We start from the raw sequence: 19,717 nt of genomic DNA, 5'->3' as shown, positions 1-19,717 counted from the left end.
CAGCGTTGGCACATCTTGGCGATTACAGACACAAGGCCACATATTTCCATTACAAAATACTCTTTTTATCGAGTCCAAAGTTGTTGACACATACTTTCTATTATATTACTGCCTCCTGCGTGTAATATGCTCGTGTGTGACAGGGGAGGCGGGGAAGAAGACAAAGTGGAGAAATTAATTAAAGTGGTTTGAATGACAGCTTGCTCAAGGGCACCGGGGTACCATCGCAAGCTTTCCATTGCCGCATCCGCACTGTCATATCGACACCACATCTAACCCTCTATCCCTTCCCCCCTTCTCTCCAATGCTCCCTCCCCTCTCCATCCCTCTCTTCCAGGATCCATCAAATAAGTGACTGGACGCGACATGGTTTTAATGTTCTCTCCATTAGATCAGCTCTGGGCCTGTTGTAATGTAATGGGATTGTTCTCCCCTGTTCCCCCTACATGGTGGGAACATGGAAAAAAGGGGTTGGACCTTGTTGTAGCAGCTCAAGTAGATGTGGTACAGGGGGATAGGGCCAGCTTGGGTCAAGCGATTGTGTTTAATGTAATGCGGACATAGTCCCGGGGCGTGTTGGGCTGTCCTGACAACTCAGACATGCCAAACTGACAGGAAGCTTAGTGTGAGCTTAGTAGGAGGAGACACTGGTTATTTGTTTTAAATCAGCTTCCTCATTACCATTCTGTACAGACAGTTACACTTCAAGGTGACTCCCTGAGTTGGTGAAGGAGCGATCGTGTGTGGAAGAGGTGTGCACAGGGCATAGGATGCCGTTTGGAGCAATTACAATGTTAACAGTTACACCCATTGCTTACAAGATTATACGCTGCTTATATACACTGAGGCTACAACACAACACACAATGTCTGATCCGTCAAAATAAAGCAACAAATGGACATGCAACCTTAGCGAATGTCTTTGTAAAACAAACATCGGCCAAGACCTTGTTCAAAAAGGCTTTCAGAGACATTCCCTTTTGTAAATTGGTGGGGCTGTCTGTTTGAAGCAGCTGTTGAAAGACGGGCTCTTCCTTTGTGCTTGTGGATGGGCTGGCGAGATGACTCACCACGTGTCAGTCCTCAACCATACAGAGCGGTGGGATAAGAAAAACAAACTGCACACAAAGCTAGCTGCTCATAAACCGAAATACCCCGACCGGTTTCTGAGACGATGCAGGTCAGAGATACAAGACAAGGGGGAGAGGAAGCAGAGCAGGGGAAAGTATTGCCCTCCAGCTGATGCAGGTGTGACCAGCCAGCAGAGGATATGACATGAGACATTGTCTCATCAGCGCGATGAGTGAAGGACGCTTATCAGCCAACAGACATGTGTCAAGTGACAGGCCGGCGTGCACTGATTTGGGTCTGGAGAGGAATGAAAAAGAAGCAGCAAATTGAATCCACGAAGGTACCACTGCAGCTTTTCAAGGCTGAGTTTGTATTTGTACAGTTTCCTAGCCTGAAGTTTACACACACACACACACACACACACACTCTTTAGTCTTGGATAGTGATTCATTTACAATGACAGAGCTGTTTTCAGCGATAGAGCCTGAGCATAAATATGCCATGCCGCACAGCTGGAAAATGTAGAAATTCATCAGGGTTAAAAAGTAGGGAGATTAACGTTTCACGAGTTTCCTCTCAGATATATATGGTTACGTAAACACAGGCGCAGCCAGTCGTCAGACAGGGAGGGAGAGGGCCTTGGCCAAAGCAAGCACAAAGCCCTAGTTTCAGCAGGCCAAGGACAAGGAGGCTTTCCATATCTACACGCATGGAAAACTAAATGTCGGGAAGCAGCGGGGAGACATAAGGTTGTTTATCGATGTACTACATGTCCATGAATACACGCAATTCAAGCAAACAAGTTTCGTTATTATTACTGGCTCTTATTAAATGCAATAATTTAATGCTTGTTTCTACATTAAACAAATTGTCAATTTTTTAAGACGACGAGAAACCGTGTAAATTCTTCCAAGGCCTCGCCATTAAAAGGATAAGGTGCTCCAATAAACAGGCATCGGCAGCCGTTCTCTGTGAGGCATAAAACAAATTCATAATCCCAGCTCTGTCACAGCGGCATTCCCACTTGGCTGAGGTAAGAGCGTTTGAGCGTCTGAGACAGGAAGCTGCTTCTAGAAAGCGAGCAGGACAGAATCAAAAGAAGGAGTCTCATGCCACAGAGAGGTAAACTATGTCAGTTGCTTTTCATGGTCCGTAACAACCACCTAGTCCGCAGGGTGCACGCACATGTATCGACATCCGTGTGTATACACACAGTCGAGGGTTGGCCTACAAACACACAGAGAGAGAGACATGCACACACCAAAATGTAAATGTTTTTCTGATGAGGTCAGGTTCCAGGCTTTTGGCATCTTGGCTCTCCTGTCCTCTATCCTCCATAGCTCCAACAGACATCATGAACCCCCCCTCCTCTTCCTCCTCCTTCACTCCCCAGAGAGAGACTGAGGGAAAATATAGCAGTGATGCTGGTTTAACCCACTCTCCAGACTCCAGACAGTGTTTTTCTATGGCTGGTTATGACTTTAGCTGCGGGAGGTGATGAGGCCTGCCACAAATATTTCTTGAGGGGAATGGTTCACAAAACAAAACATAAAAGCCCTCTTAATTTTGGAGTAGATGAATGGCAGGGAGTTGAAAGACGGAGCACTATTCCTCAGCTGTCTGCTCTGAGACAGGCAGAATTGGACCTGACTAGCTGTTAGTACTGGTGAGTTTAAAATGTTTTATTACAAGTCCAACCTCCTCAGTGGCTGGGTTGAAAAGTAAAAAAGTGGCGTCAATCCAAATGGAGCAATAAGTTAAATCCAACTTTGTATTTTCAGATTTGCTTGAAATTTCCTCAAGAAGGAAGCAGAGAGTGAAAAAATATATGTATTTTCATGCAGGGTGACAGTGAAGACGTAACAATAGACCTCTGATGATCAAAAGTAGCGGCTGTTTTGAAAGGAGGGACATCCAAAGGCATTTTGAGGAAAAAGTGACAAAACAAACAACGACAAAAATGGGAAAAGAAAATCAAATTTGGTCAGCCAGGCTTAGAAAATGATCACAGCATTTCCCTTAATTTCTAATATGAACAATCTAACAAAAGAGAATTTACAGTAATGCACTCCTCATGATGGCGTATTTACATAAGTGCATAACAAAACATATCAGCAAATATCTCAAATGCAAATAACCGCGTAGACGCATACACAACTCATCCGGCATCCGAATAAAATCCGCCAAAAAAAAGGACTATAAACACACACACATTCTTCATTGGAACAATGTTCAACCAAGCAGTGGTAGTGGCTCATGCCCTTGGCAAGGCGAGATAAGGCTATCAGCTTCCATCATCGCTAAACAAGATTGAGCAAAGTACATTAAGCAGAAAAATACAAACAAATTACAAAGGCTTGAGGCTAGGCTCTTTATCTAATGTTTGTGGGGACTGTTAGCGTCAGTTGGGAGGGAAATGGGCCTGCGTCTAATAGATCCTGTCCCACCACTTCCACACGGCCGGCGAACAATACACAGCGCCATTATCTCAGCGCTAATGCTATCCTTCCTCATGTGCAAAACAAGCCTGCAATCTCAACCCCACTGCCACAGTGTCGACCAACATAAATACAAGCAGTCTCAGACCAAAGGAAAAGATAACAATGGCTATCACATGGCGAGGCGACACGGAGAGACAGCTGTTTGGAGGAATCTAGCTGAAATGTATCCCTGAGTGCGGTGCTCTAAACTTGCAGTAAAAACATAATAAAGGAAAAGTTTCTACAAAGTGATTATCCATCGCTTTCAGACTGTTTGTAAGCTGCTTCCAATAACACCATTTAGAGGTCTCTCTGCACCACAAACAGGCTACAACTCGCTTGCATTAGCTTTGTTATTGATCTGATCTCCTAAACCCTCGCTGTGACCCCAGAGGTCATGATTTATGTATTAAGCAGCTTTTTAAAGAAATCCATTTTCCTGTTGAGCCCCCGATGTACATCTAATGCTGCACCATGCCGGTAATCAGAGAAGGGTTGCGTGTTTGATTTTGACCGCCTCCCCTCCCCTTCCTTTCGTAGTTCACACCCCTCCTCAATGACTTGTCTCACAACACCTCAGCTCCCTAATCAATACCACAGAGCTGCTGGTTCAACTGGAGATTCCTCCGCCTGCCAGCCAGCCTGCCTGCCTGCCCTCCTCCTCCTCCTCCTCCTCCTCCTCCTTCTCTTAGCTCCTTTCTTTCTCCTCTCCCTCCTTTCCTCGCAGCAGGATACACCTCCATCAGGGCACTCGCAACAACGCAGTGCCAGGCTTCTGAAGGGTCCGGATGAAAGTGCGACGACAATACAATGGAGACAAAGATGCCAGTAGAAGAAAGCAAGATGGAGCGAGGGAGAGGGAGGAATGAAAAAAGAATGTTTGGACTTGTGGACAGACTGCCTCTGCGATCTCAGAGGGCCCCACTCTTGTCTGCTGATGTCGATAATGGAGCGGCGGTAGAGACTGAGGATGAGGGGGGAATGTGTGCGTGTGTGTGTAATAAAGGTCAGGAGAATCGGAGGATGGGGGGAAGAGTGTGTGCGAGTTTAAGAAAAGGATTATCTCACTAAAAACAAGGTGTTTTAACACACACCAGCGGAAGGGAATGTTTCATCTACAAAGGCCAAAGGTCTCAGCGCGCCTCTTTAAGACTTTTCCCAGACGTATCCAGGAAAAAAAACTGGTTTGATGAAAAAAAAAAAAAAGGGGGGGGGGGGGGGGGGGGGGGGGGGGGGGGAGAGAGAGAGAGAGAACTGGAAGTTGGGTGTTAACTGACCCGTGATATCAGCTATCCAAAAAACAAAAAAGAAACAGTGTTTCTGTAAAGTCGGAAGCATTACAGGAGAAGAAATTAGATTTGAAAGTAACATTTCCATCGCTCTCAAAGCTGGGTCTCAGTATGACAGAGATGTCACAGCGCTGCTAATTAGAGCTGGCAGAAAGGAACGTGTGCGTAGATATCATCTATTGTTCCTCATCACTCTAATGAGCTTAAATGTCTTTGTCTTTATTCATCAGCTCAAAGGTTGCAGAGTTGCTGCAATAGAGTCACTATCTTTTTATATGTTATCTGGTACTACACTGAGCGACTGAAACCAAAGTTGCATCTTCCCAAAACTCGCCAGTCGTGCTACTTAAAGGGCACATCTTTGCATTGTAAGGTGTTCTATCTGCTGAAATCCACCTTTAAAACACAAAATATTTCTTTTACTAACACCTACTAAAACATAATAACATCTACTTGCATGCAGCATAGAGTAGTTTGCAGTTGGCAGACAGAAAAAGCGTGTGAGGATGAGGGCAGCGAGAGCACTTCTTCCTACCGTAAAGTGTTGAAAGAAGGCAAACTGGGGTAAAAGAGGTGTGCAAGGAGAACAGAGATAGACCTGTTATCATGTAACAGAGGCCCGATTTGACCTGACCTTGAACACGCACGCATGCACGCACACACACACACAAGCAGGGTCACGGGGCATAAAGAGCCACTGTGTCAGGTCACAGAGCACAGAGGGAAGGATAAAGGACTTGAGGGATGTGATATGACTAATATGAGGGGTTTTGCAGGCCTTCGGGGGGACTGGCGTTACAGCCAGGGGTGACTGACAGTGCTGATCTGTATCACACATCAGAGCAGATCACAGCAGAGAAGAGCAGCCCAGCCACACACATGAAGTATGGACACACAAAGAGTACTTCAACATGAAAACAGAGTATTTACATCACAAACTGCGAATCGAAATGTATCTTTTTACGCAATGTTCATATTCTATCGTCCCTTTGAAGCCTGGCAGAGGACACAAGGACATCACCTATTCGATAAAAATACACCCTTTCAGCCATAGATGTGCAGAAGTGAACGATTCCCCCCTGCCGCTGACAAAACTGTTATTTCTCACCCTCAAAGAGCGGGTTCAAAGATCAGCACCTAGCAGGATGGGATGGGGTACACCGCGGCTTGCATGTCTATCAGGTTACACACTTCAAAGACACACTGCCATACACAGCCAGCGATGAGAGCAAAGGGGCCAAGGATAGGGCCGCATTGTCATTCTGCCATTATCACTACAGCCAGGAGATGGACGGCTCTTTTTTTTTTCGTTATAATTGAGCTTTCTTTCCTCCATCAACAATGGTTCTGAAGAATATGATCTCTTCCTTTGAATCTTTTCAATGGCTCCAAACATTCTCTGAGAGGCCAGAGTGGAGAGAGTCAGCTTCTGGGAACGATCCATAGATGGCACTGTTGGCTCATGCTACAGGGCCGTCGCAGGCACTGCAAAGCAGGAGGAGGAGGAGGAAGAGGAGGAGGGAAGAATATCCACTTAAAACTCATCAACTCCGGATCTGAGAAAAAAAATTCTTTCATCTATGCTCAAGTGTCATTTGCCAAATATAATCTTGTAACTTCTAATTAATTCAAACTGCTAGAAAGAATCTTTCAAAATATCACACTTTCCAAACAGAGCACTTTTTTTTCATGCTAAAACTGTTCTTTTCCAGTAAGGGTGATTTAACAGCTCATTATCAAAAGAAGTGTTTTTTTCCCTCTTCCTCCCCCCTCTATCATTTCCTTCGCTTATCAACAACATCACAAACTTTATGGCTAAAAAAAATATTGTTTTGCTTAGTAAATCAGGTATATGGGTTAAATATAACTAAATTTGACCATAACCAACAACTTTTTAAGAGATTTTTGAGTTCCTAATTACAGGGGATGCAATAACTTGTGTGAGTTTACCACCCTTAACAATGTGGTACAAGAGTAGTAGTAAGTCTGAAACCTATCGATTAGTAAGAGTGCCAAAAAACAACTTCAGAGAGCAGTTGAAATCTGAGATGAGAAAGTTGGCTTCTTATGGCTGACATCACTCAATGAGAGAGGGAGGAAGCCTGTTGTTTATGGTGCAGGTCTGCTGATGATGGCGAGAAGGGGTAAACGGGGCGACGACTGGAGGTCTGCTAGCCCGCGAGGGCCCCATGGGACTCCAACTGCCCCGATCTATGGCCCGTCTGACTGGTGAGGTCAGACCAGAGAAGCCCTGGAAATGGGAAATTAGCAGCCTTTTGCAATTAGAGCCCTGACCACAGGCAGCGACGGTATATTGCATCACGTATCAAGGAGACGTCCACTGTTTGACTGTGAATACTCACGAGAGCGCGATAACCAGAGACTGGACTGTGTGAATGTGTGCGTACTCACAAGAAAAACACACAAACAAGGGCTTTCTCATGTAGCCGCATGTGTAATGCCTGCGATTTATACAGAAGACGACAAAGAAAGTCAGACAGAGGGCGCGAAATGCCCCGAGGCGGGCTGACTGGCCCTTGCCACCCAGGCGGTGTGCGGACATGCAGGGGCCCTGAAGCAGCCCTCAGCTCCGGATGAACATGTCTCCACACAGACCTACAGGAAGAACCGAGCAGCAAACCCCCCCTCTCTCTCATTTACACCACGTCAAGCCAACTCCCGTCTCAACAACAAACTCCTATCCACCATCCCATAAGAAGCTCTTAAATTTTGATGCTGCAAGCTAAAATGAGAGCTTGTGTGTGTGGGGGGGTTGCAGAGGGGGAAAAGTGTTACACAGGATCAATCCCACACCCTGTTTACGCTGACAGCAGGGAGAGCTGTTGAAGTGTGCGTCCAGGTAGCTTCCTCATGGCTGCAGGCGGTCAGGTAGGCAGGCAGTGCCAGCGGTGTGTTAAACACACACACACAGTTGTCTCGAACCTGTCAGTCAGCCACCCCGCACCACATCAGACCACCGAGGTCTCATACATAATTTGGCATCAAATGAATATTTTCTCAACGTCCTGGCAAAAGTGGTATTTGATGAAATATTAATTTGGTGATTAATTTTTGCATCTGATCTTCTGTCAAGTGAGATAAAAAAAAGAATGGGATTTTTCCTGTGAAGCCGGTTGTTGAAGGGCACCTCTCTCCAACTTCACACATGAAACTTTGATTAACTGATACAACAGGCACGCTATTTTCCCAGAGTAAGATGAAAAGAAAACTTATTCCACTTTGAAAGTGAAATCAAGACGTACTAAATAAGACAGACTAAAAGCACTAACATAGCTTTTTAATCTACTGAGCGGCTTGGTTGCACTTTACAATAGGTGCTAAGGACCGTTAGTGTACAGCGGGCCAGATGAAACTCGACAAGCAGGGTCTCTCGGAGACAGTGCTGATGGGCTACAAAGTGACTCTGAATCCACAGAGAATGACTTGTAAAACATCTCAACAGTGTGACATATGTCATGAACCTTAGCCGAGATGAGAAGTTTAGTAGTGCTCTGAGAGCTTGTTCACTAAGAAGCAGTCAAGCATATGTCAGTGGTGGCAAGGAGTCAAAAGGAGGACTATTGTATAGGCTCAGTGAAGCATTGCAATGGTGAGTTCACATAATGATGGTGTATTATCATAGCATTTGGAATAATTTCACTCTCTATTTCAAGAATGTGTGAAGCCTCTTCTATCACATATAACAATAAAATTTGGATTTTTTTTCTTTTCTAGCTTCATGACCAGATGCTTTATTGATTGATGTCATTTTTTTTCCATTTTGCTATGAATTTTTTAAAGAGGTCTTGTACAACCACTCAGATTCCTACAACTTCTGTACAGTTTTTTTATGCATGCAGGTACGTACAGATAAATATGTACATGTATTTATTTGCACATATTACATGTTTAAACTGACATAACAGAAAGGGATTATTCAACCTGATCACACTAAATCTCCCCAACACAAAATGGAAAAAGCCCACCAACAAATGGCAAGTAACGAAACTAGAACTTTTGGCAAGACAAAGAGACCCAGATGTTTTTCTAAGGAGTCATCAAATACGAATCTTGGACTTAAGTTTGGCAGGTGCAAGATTGAGGTGTCCCAATGGTGGGATACCAATGCTGATTTGTTTCTTATGTGTGTGTAAATAAATTTAGTCAATTGGATACACAGGAAGGCATCCAGGCAGTCCAAAACATATAGAAAACGAGGACAGAAGTATTAAAAAGCCTTAATTGTAGTGGCAAAATCGTTGTAGAAAAGACTCCCACACGCTGTCTAACTTGCAAAAATAATGATTTCAGTGCTGCAACATCTTCTCGTCCCTCTTCTATGCACCTGTCTGGAAATAGATGTGCAAAGTATTCCTTTGTTTTGAGTGGCTAAATCATTAAAAAAATGCCTGACAAAGATCTCAGTTAGATCGGAATGTTGCACAATGAAAACTACTGGCAGCTTTTAATACAGTGTGCGCATCTCCTGCCTGGTTCTTGCTTTAGTTTGAGTTTTAGTTCTTGCTTTAGTTTTTTGATTCAGCACCTGTAATATGTAGTTTTTGGGATGTGTGTGCCCTTCACACTGCTTAAATCATTAAAAAAGCGAACATGTTTTGACCACTGCAGGTCTTCGTCAGGGCTTTAAAAACACAACAACAAAGGTAAAGCGCCACCTATATAGCTGTTACTGCATAGAAGTGCCTGGATTGCCTTCCTGTGTATCCTGTTGTCTCCTGTTCTCCATGAGCAGCTGTTGCTACAAGTCTGCTTTGGCCCTATAAGTTCAATATATGGCAGTTTGAACTTATTTGTACGTCTAATTATAAAGACGACACAGTACAATATCCTGACTGAAAATAAATAAACTTGTAAAATGTGTGTGTGCATGGAAAATAAGAGGGCGTGGGTGTCTCGTTTGGCCAGAGCACCTGGACTGAAACCCACATGTGAGGCAGCATCCACTCTGCAGGCGAAAGCAGTGTGAGGATATAAAATCTGTTACTTCTCACTAATGGCGGGGACAGTGAGGCCTACCTTGACGAGGCGCAGCAGCTCATACAGGTCCTCCACCTCATCCCCCTCTGTCACTTTGTAGTTTCTGCTGGTGTCGAGGCTCGAGCCCTGGATGGTGCGTCTATACAGGGGCAGATCCATGGCTTCAGCGTACAGCTCTATGGCCTGGTGGCCCACTGTCTGGTACATGTAGCTGTCCAACTCATCTGTGGCATGGAGGAGAGAATATTTATGTGAGTGTCTGGTGAAAAGTCAGTGATCACGTGTCTGAGAAATAGTAATTATGTGTATGTGACACTGCAATATTTTAAAATTCTGGATAACTAAAACTATTGGCTTGCAAAGAAGTTTAAAAACAAAATACTGCATAGTTGCATCAAGATTCATGTGGGCCAAAATATTCATATCTATATATAAATGAAGTAAATAATTAAATCAAATTATAATCCTTCTTATGAAGACTGTCATTCACTTTTTTCCTGAAAAGCATCACTGAAAAATGGCATCATGAAACAAAAACAAGCCTTTTAAAATAAAAACTAATAGAAATAAACTTCAAACAAACATCAGTCACCATAAAAACTTCATTGATAAATTTGGGTTTATTACAATATTCAAATGTTTCACAATTCATTATTCATTGTATCATTTAACCTCATGATAACACATAATATTTATTCCACTGTGTTTTTATTCATTAACTGAATTCCCAACAGCATGAACCAGGAACAGTGTGTACTAGAATAAAACTCAAAATTTGAAAAACATTCTTTTTAAAAATATATTTACTGTGCAACAACCCAGCTGGTATCCATCTTTCTTTCAGCCAAAGTAATCGTGAACATAGTGGGGCTGTAACTAATGATTATTTTCATTATCAGTTCATCTGCAGATTGTTTTCTCAATTAATCCATCAGCTGTTTGGTCTATAAAACAACAGAAAACAGTGAAAAATTTGCATCATATTTACCAGGGTGAGATACAACCTACAATATTAATTTTACTATAATAAGACTGGCAAAAGCTGCAAATCTTTACAAGTTAAACTGCAGGCATCAAATATTTTTGCTTGAAAATTCAATATCGATTATCAACATAGTTGCCCTATAACATTATGTCATCAACTAATCAATTAATCGCCTCATCCTTGCAGCTCTAAAGCATATCATATAAACTTGCATGCACACCCTCCTGGAGGATTCACAGTACATCAAGTTCTGCAGCACCAACAGAGTGCACAGTTCTTGGTCCGCAGAAGTGCAGCTGGCTGGCCCACATAGCCCAGCTAGCCCCCTGTAGATCACACAAACCCCAGCATTGCATCTTCCTCACCTGTGTTAGCAGGGCGGAGGTTGGCCAGAGCTACGATCCGGTGCCCAGCAGAGACGCACTGCATCATGTTGTAGCAGCTGTCTTTGCCCCCACTGGAACACAGCATGAGAAATAGGTACAAACATGAAGCTGTGTTTCAATCATTAAGATGCAGACCTATACATTATCAGAGGGGCACGGTTAGTGCCCTGGGGATGTGACGCAGCAGTGTTAATATGCAGTTTGTGGGTGAGGATGCTCTTCATAAACAGTCTTAACCATAGAGTTAGCAACTGTGTGCTACTCTTATACTGGTTTTCAACACCTTTATTGTCGATAACTTTAGATTTTTAATAGTGACACGGTATATCCTGGCTTTAAACAAAGCCAGAGGCGTAATATAACATCTTACACCTCATAGAAACAAGTTATCTAGCATTTGTTGACAGCAGTTCAGGTGAGACTTAGCTACTGCCATGCTAGCACAAAACATCATTGACAGAATTGTGGGACATTTATATCAAATAAACGCGGTTACCTTATTAACGCGACCACTTTCATCCTCTTATCTTTTGCTAAAGAGACTAATGACAGCGAAAGTTTCGACTGTAATGGCACACAACGTGAGAACTGTGCTTAGCAACCGGTGTATGAACATAGCAACATGTGAGCTAGACTTCCGGGTTATGAAGGACCCCTCTATAAACGAGGCTGCCCTCTAATATGCCTGATGGAAAATCGGTCCCTGGCATTTTCTTTCTTCTTTCAAATTAAAATTCTCTTTCAAATTAAAATTCTTAACAGGCATTTAAACAGGTTGTTTAAAATGTAAATATCATAATTTAGAATTTTTAAATTACAAAACACATACTGTGGCTATACTATAATTAAAGATACAACTAGTGACACCAAATCATTTAAAAACATACCAAAAACTAAAACAAATAATAATGAATAACAGTTTTAATAAAACAAAAATTAAAATAATAAATGAATAAATGTAATTTTTAAAAAAAATCAATATATGAATAAAATGCATCTCTTTCTTTTTCATTAACACAACAGGCAGGCAGACCCAGTGTGTACATGCACATGTATTTTATTTCAACTTTATTTTATCAACTTTATTTTATTTATCAAGTTTTCATAATTTGAATACGATATAAGATATCACTTGTAAAAGCAGAATTTTATATGCAATATTACAATAAACACATTTACATGTGATGAATTAAAAATGTGGTTTTTTGGACACTTCATATATGAAACAATTTATTTATTTATTATTTTAGCTCTCACGAACTTACCACATTTTAAGCAAATTTTACTGCTGACGCAAACTGTACTCTAACATAATCAAAGTGGATAAGCACTGTAGCTTTACACTGACTCTGACACACATCCTTTTGCCTCTTGCGTCTCGAGAGAGGACCAAAAGTCCATGCACTGGTGTTCACACACAGGTTGCGCTTTTCCTCTGAGGGAGCCCTATTTTGCTCAGAGGAAAGCCTTTGATGCTCCTTTTGCTCTCTGTTGTTGTGCCAGAGCAGAATAATTGCACTGCTTTTGTGTGCTTCCCTCACCTTCTACCCCTAAGCAGGCTAAAGGCAACTGATTTTGTTTGAGCGTACAAAATTGAGAGAGACGTCTCTTCATCCCACCGCTTTTAACTAGGTTCCCTTTTTTGTTTTTGTTTGGTTTTTTGTTTTATTCATCCTGAATGTATGGCAAAATCTACAAGCTGCAGATGAGCATCATTTGTGTTGCGGTGCAGGCGGTGCAGACTGAGGATGTGGATCTTTTAAGTTTAGCTCATTTGGCAAAATTCAAATACAGCAGTAAAAATACAAGCATATAAGACACTGTCTGGGATAGTACAACAAGTGTTGGACTTATTTACATCATGGTCCCTGATGTTCAGACATTCAACATCCAAAGAGACATACAATAGCAAGGTGCCACATCCCAACATAACAATCCACATACAGATAATCATGCCAATAAAAAGATAAATATGCTAATCATATTTTAAAAATGATCACTTTCTAATGGATGAATATGTGCTTGTTTAAGTGCACATCTAGGATTTGATATGAGTAATGTTTTCAGTTACTTTTCTTGTTCTTTTGCTTGATTGTGTTCCTTTTTCTTCATTTACAGTATTTAATAATTCTAGATTATTCAACATTAGCCATTATGTTATCAGTATTTGATATGGCTACAATAGAAAACACAGCAAAGACTGACATATTTTATAGAGACATCTTACTGGACAGGTGATATTCATCCTCAGTCCCTGGGCAGGTGAGGCCAAATACAATACATGCCCCACCACAACAAAGAACAACCACAAATAAATTTGTAAAATGAATATTTCACAAGTGCCGGACATTTCATTTGACAGCATGAGTGATATAGTTTTCAAAATGTTTCTTTGACGTGTTGGTTTGAAAAATAGCCTTGTCTTGAAGAGAGCAGGACACGTCCCCCTGGGTCTGGTTGTCCCTCAGTTTTGTAAACTCATTAATATATCACCTATGTTTTCCAATTTTGTGGGCAGTACTTTATAACACAGCTTCACTGCCTCTGGTCATTTCCATTAAAGCCCAGACCCATAGGATATGACTCATGCAAATTTTGTCACTTATCAGTTTTAATTTATGTAGTTTATTACCCAGACAAATAAAGAGGTGTGTTGTTCGGGTTTTATTTGTAGCAGCATTTTGCTGACGTAAAAGAGCGTTTTATGTCCGTATTGTTGGTGCGATGGGGATAAAAAGTGTTGATGGATAGCCCAACTGAGACACAGCCAATGGACGTGAATATGAGACGCATAAATATGAAAGCAAGGCAGCAGGAATCAAATGACACCCTTGGCCTTTCCTTAAAGGAGCATGTGCATATGACAGGTGATTTACACAGACACACAAACTAATTTTTGTCGCACAAGGACACAAAAACTTTGGATGTAATGAGAAACTAAGGCCTCAAATCACAAGACGATAAATTGAGTGTCAGAACAGGCCAGCCAAGGTTGCACGCTGAGTGGCCAGAATACAAACACACATACATACACACTTCTGGTCCCTTCAGCAACATGACAAAGCAAGTACATGTGCTGCACAGTAACACAGTGCATCACGTATACTGCTGAACAGGAGGAGTGGATTGTGGGTATTTAGAGAAAATTTGCTTGTAATGTGTTCAGTATAAAAGATCAGAATCTTAAGTTTAATGATAAAAAGCATTACTTATTTTTATTGATTGGACATGCAACAATAAGCGGCACAATTTAAGGAAAAATGTATGTTTTAAAATGACGTGGTGTTTGAGTGTACATTGGGATAAATTAGGAAAAAAAATCTCATCAATAAATGTTTAACTTAATGACAACAGCAACATTAGCAGTTTAATAATTGGGTGTTTCAGTATGACTCATCGATACTGTGTTATACCATACTGTAATGCAAAAATATTATTCATTTGACAGGGTTTACATCGTGTTCATGTCGAGAATGAACTTCAGAAAAATGATGACAAACAACTGTAATATACTTTAGTTCTCTGACAATGTTTAAAATACAGTGTTTAATGTATCATTGACATATACAATAGCTGATATAATATAATAATTATTGTATGAGAAGTGTCGACAAAACAGATCCACTGTAGTGGTATCTACAAATTTCATAGTTACCACAGTTTATTCTCCATATGGGTACATCTTTTATGTTTTTTGACCAGTTTTTAAATTGCTCAGAATCTTACAATGGATATTTTCACACTCACTCAGACTATGACAGTCCTGTATGTATATACCTGAGGTAGAGTTTCTGTCAGAGACACTGAATGTTAAAGGAATACCCTAAAATGACCATTTGTATATCAATTTCTTACCCCATGTTATGTTTAATTATGTTTTTTCTCATGATTTAAATGCCTCCAAGGTGAGCAAAGGTTCCAAAAAAGGAGGATATTCCTGATGAATTAAAGTCATAAGGAAATGCTTCACACATCAGCAAAAGTATATAAAAACATCCACTTACAAACTCTCACACAACTCGTACAGTATAATCCAGGTCTCACACATATATGTTCACCATAAATCCTTACTATTAAATACAATTCTCTATAAACAGTCTAATGCAAGGACAGTCTCAGTCTCATGCAAGCATGCAGGCTTGCATTGTTTATGTGTATAAAATAGGTGGCATGCTGGTGCAGTGGTTAGCATTGTCACCTCACAGCAAGAGGGTTTCTGGTTCAAACCTGGGGTGTGGGGTTCGAACCGCGGGGAGGGGAAGCCCCTCTGTGTGGAGTTTGCATGTTCTCCCTGTGTCAGCGTGGGTTTTTTCTGGGTACTCCAGCTTCCTCCCACAGTCCAAAGACATGCAGGCATTAAATTAATACAATAGAGAGAGGTAGGTGAGCCCGTAGGTTAGAATGTGAGTGTGAATGGTTGTCTGTCTCTATGTGTCAGCCCTGTGATAGTCTGGGGACCTGTCCAGGGTGTACCCAGTCCACAGACTCTTATGACTTCAATTCATCAAGAATTTTCTCCATTTTTGGATTCTTCGTTCACACTGGAGGCGTGTGAGACAAACAGTTTTCTTCCTGAATTCAACATTACGTAATCCTATTTTCTTGATTGTTGGTGTTCCCCCATTCTTCTGGGCTGTGGGTATTAAGCTGGCTGCAACATTTGTTTCTTCCTCTTCCTTTAATATTTTATCAACATGGCAAGACAGTACTAACACATCCCAACTTAGTGGTACAGCAGCTTCTCATCACTGTTTAGCATGAGGCACTCACTTTCTCTTGTGAATCACCCATACCTGTCCCCACAAACAAGGGCAAGGAAGGAACCAATTAGCTCATAACCAAGGGAACACAACTTCAACACTGCACATGAAAAAACAAATGAAACAATACACAAACTACTATAAATGACAATGAAATAATAACTTACCCGCAACTCAATAATGCTGAATCTATGACTAATTAAGTGTTAATAATGTACCCATTAATAAATAACACATTATCTTAAGTAATAAAAACAACCCAAAAATATAATATGTGCAGTATTTATGGTTACAATTACACTGGGTGAGTAACTGATAAACAAAAGCTCATTTGGGAGGGTGAGGTATTCCTTTAATAATTGGGGCAAATATGTCTGACTAAACTCCAAACCAAAATTATAAGATTTCATTCTGTGAGTGACCTTAAAGGAATGTGAGCAGCAAACTTTGTCATAGTAATCCCAATTTCCTCTTGTTACAGTAAGCATTAGTAACTGATGTCAAACAGAAGTTTCTGCTGCAACTCAAGCCAATGTGCAATTCCTGCTGTGACTTTATGCAGAGCACAAATTGGATTTGAATTTTACTGTAATACGGATTTAAGTTTCAACTAAGCCACAAACACGAAGCAGAGGACACAGAGGATGCCAAATCAAGCTGCCTGGAACATGTGGTTGTCCAGTTCCTGGATTTTTTTTCCTGGACCTTACAGTGTGAATCATCATCTATCTAAATGTCAGAGGCTTGTGTAAGAAAATGTTCACTTCCTTCACCATAGTGTACCGAGTGCAACAGAAAAGTCATGCTAATTATAGATGAAGTTCAATGAGGGCTGATGACAGCCAAATGTTATCTTAAGATAGTGATAAATTTGCACTCAAGTGAGCAACGGTTGAAAGCAGTCCTGTGTATTCTTAACTCTGCTCCACTCTGGTGTTGCCTCCATCAGGGGCTCATTTTCCAAAGAACTATCAACATAATGATACCTCTTTAGGGCCTAACCACATCCAAATCAGTTAGTAAACAACCCAAACGGGGATCTGTACACATTTTTACAGACAATTAACTGTTATCACGAGGGGCCCAAATGGATTAGTAGGCTCATTAATGTCTGAGGCTAATCGGTCCTTGATTGGAAATGTGAGAGAATGTGAAATAAAGTCGTGGTTTGATCCAAATTGTGTTTGATCATGCCATTGTCCTTAACAACAGCCCCAGTCTGCAAACAGTAATTGAGTTTTTTTTCTCCCCCCGTCTAAATCCCCCAATGAAAATCTGGCTTTTACCCTTCTTCCATTTGGCGTCAGACCTACATAAAGCATTAAAATGGATAAAAAATGCTTTGCCTCATGAGCTGCTGCTCTTTTGTGAAAGCCCTGAGATCGTTTTGCTGATAACTATTATTTGGTCGTCAAAATAATAAATATCTTTACCTAGAAAAGTGCCCTTCAGAGCCATGTGAAAGTGGTGCTGATTCAGTGCTACTTGTCTTTATGCCTCATATTTTTATCCAACGTGAATTGATCAGGGATCCATTTAATTAAGAGTGTGACAATATTTCACACCTCTTACATATAATGATATGCACAATGGAAAATAGCGCAATAATATGTATATACACTGTATATGGATTGTTTTTTGAGAATATTTTGATACCAACAAATTACATTTTGTGGCCAGCTTGGAGAAAGTCCAGCCAAGTCCATAAATCTGGTATTAAGATGTTGACATTCTTTTCATTATTAATAAACAAGACTAAGAGTCTAGAGCCATGCTAGCAGCTCTGTGGGCAGTACTCAGTGCACAGTGGTGCTCTGAGCTAAATGCAAGTGTCAACATGCTAATATTCAGATGTTTAGCAAGTATAATGTTTTGCCATGTTCACCATGTAAGTTTAACAACCAATGCTAGGTTAGGGTTAGGGTTAATTATTGCCATCCATCCAATAGTTGTCCCCAGAGCCAACTACTGGATGGATGGCAGTAAGTTTTTCCTGGGCACCTCGCGTTAGAGGTATTCCAGGCAGGTCCAACTGGTAGGAGACCCCAGGGCAGACCCAGAACACGCTGGAGGGATTACATATCTCGTCTGGCCTGAGAACGCCTTGGGGTCCCCCAAGAGGAGCTGGAAAGCAATGCTGGGGAGAGGGACGTCTGGGGTGCTTTGCTCAGCCTGCTGCCCTCGCGACCCAGCTTTGGAGAAGCGATTGAAAATGGATGGATAGATGATCCAAGCCAAAAAATTCAACCTGCTGGTGGCACTGAAGGAAAGACTGACGGAACACCAAAGTCAGTAAGGTTCATCCTTTGGGGACCACGAATGTTTAACAAGTCATGGCAATACATCCAATATTTGGATGGACTGACTGACCAACCAACTGTCAGACAGACCAACAAGCAAACATTGCCATCCATAGAGAGAAATAGCAATGATGAACTTTGAAAAAACTGCTTTTGAACTTTTTATAGCTTAAGAGTAATACATAATACATTCTATGACGTAATATTTTGTTTGAATGGATGTTTTTTCCTTGAACAACTAATGCATGTGGTTGGGTTTAAGCAATGAAAACACGTGGTTAGGTTTAGGAAAAAAGAACAGGGTTTAGCTTTATAATCTTGTAGGACGCGAAAACTGCTCTCCTGGGTGAAAGTCGGTGTTTGTTGGACCCATCCACCACCACTTCCACCAACCCCACTCAGACTTTCACTGCCTTAATTTTTGTCCTTGTCCTGCCACGTTTCCCCCTGATGGCGACCGCCTGTGTATCATGCCGACATTAAAACATTTTTTCGTCAGGGTCTGACGCTACAAATCACTGCCCAAGCACCAGATTTGTGCATAGTACTTTTAATTAGTTTATAATCACCGGAAAATGTTAGTCATTGTGATTTTGTTACCTTACAATGGGCTGTTTATATGTACATATGGAGCAGGTCCTCGTCCACGGAGTCTGCCATGTTGTTCTGCAGTTGCCCAGAACAGACGAACCAAACACTGCTCTAGCAAGGGCCATTCACATTTTTGCATCAGCCACCGCCTTTAAAGTTACGAGTGAAGATATCTATTTTGTTAACTTTTGGAGTGCCTATGGTGATAAGCAGTAATTGCAGGTGCCTTTTTGGACTTCACTTTCCAGAGATCCAAAAAGTGTTGCCCTTGTGACGTAAGTCAACTGGCAGTCGGTACTTGTTTTTGAAGTTGCACTGTCAATAGTCATCGCTCTTCTCTGTTTGTTCGTCCGTAGTAACCATGGACCTTTGAGATCTTTAAGAGAGAGTCACAAAGAGGATTTATGCACGAATCAGGACTTTCAGAATGAATAAAAAAAAATAATTGAAAAAAATTCACTCTGACCTATCAAACACTGCAGGAGAAGAAACTTTCCAATGTGCGCCCCGGCCAGCCGTCCTTAAGTACAAATGCAATTTCCTGAATATTTCGCCTTGATTTGAAATTGTCTTGCCCTGCTTCGAGTATCCCAGAATCAAATTATGGCTTCAGTGGTTGAGCCCTGTGAAGCTCCAGCCAAAAGGATGTGGTCCATTACAGTACGCCACCATTCCACTAATTATGAAGCAGCCAAAGCAAACAGCACACACTACTATCACCTGACCCTGCTGCCAAACACTGTTCCATATACAGGATCTTTAGTCTAATGGTTTACAGAGACACTCGTGTCTTTGTAATCCAAACCACTGGACATGTAGCCTATCTGCATTAAATGAAACCACGCGTATACCTGTCTG

At 41.5% G+C, this 19,717-nt stretch overlaps 1 protein-coding gene across 2 annotated transcripts in view; it reads right to left on the bottom strand.

The window, feature by feature from the left end:
* dph6 (diphthamine biosynthesis 6) overlaps nt 1–11,843 on the bottom strand; it is a 76,740-nt gene extending 64,897 nt beyond the window's left edge. For both annotated transcript variants that reach the window (XM_033641931.2, XM_033641932.2), the window contains exons 1-3: nt 11,705–11,843; nt 11,188–11,279; nt 9,877–10,061 (exon numbers count right to left, since the gene is read on the bottom strand). In XM_033641931.2, the coding sequence (XP_033497822.2) occupies nt 9,877–10,061; nt 11,188–11,279; nt 11,705–11,727 (300 nt within the window). In that variant the 5' untranslated portion in view covers nt 11,728–11,843. The remainder of the gene's footprint in view (nt 1–9,876; nt 10,062–11,187; nt 11,280–11,704) is intronic.
* Between the last annotated feature and the right edge of the window lie 7,874 nt (nt 11,844–19,717).

The sequence above is a fragment of the Epinephelus lanceolatus genome, chromosome 15 (genome assembly GCF_041903045.1).
Source record: "Epinephelus lanceolatus isolate andai-2023 chromosome 15, ASM4190304v1, whole genome shotgun sequence".
NCBI lineage: Eukaryota > Metazoa > Chordata > Actinopteri > Perciformes > Serranidae > Epinephelus > Epinephelus lanceolatus.
This window is presented reverse-complemented; position numbering and strand designations above follow the sequence as displayed.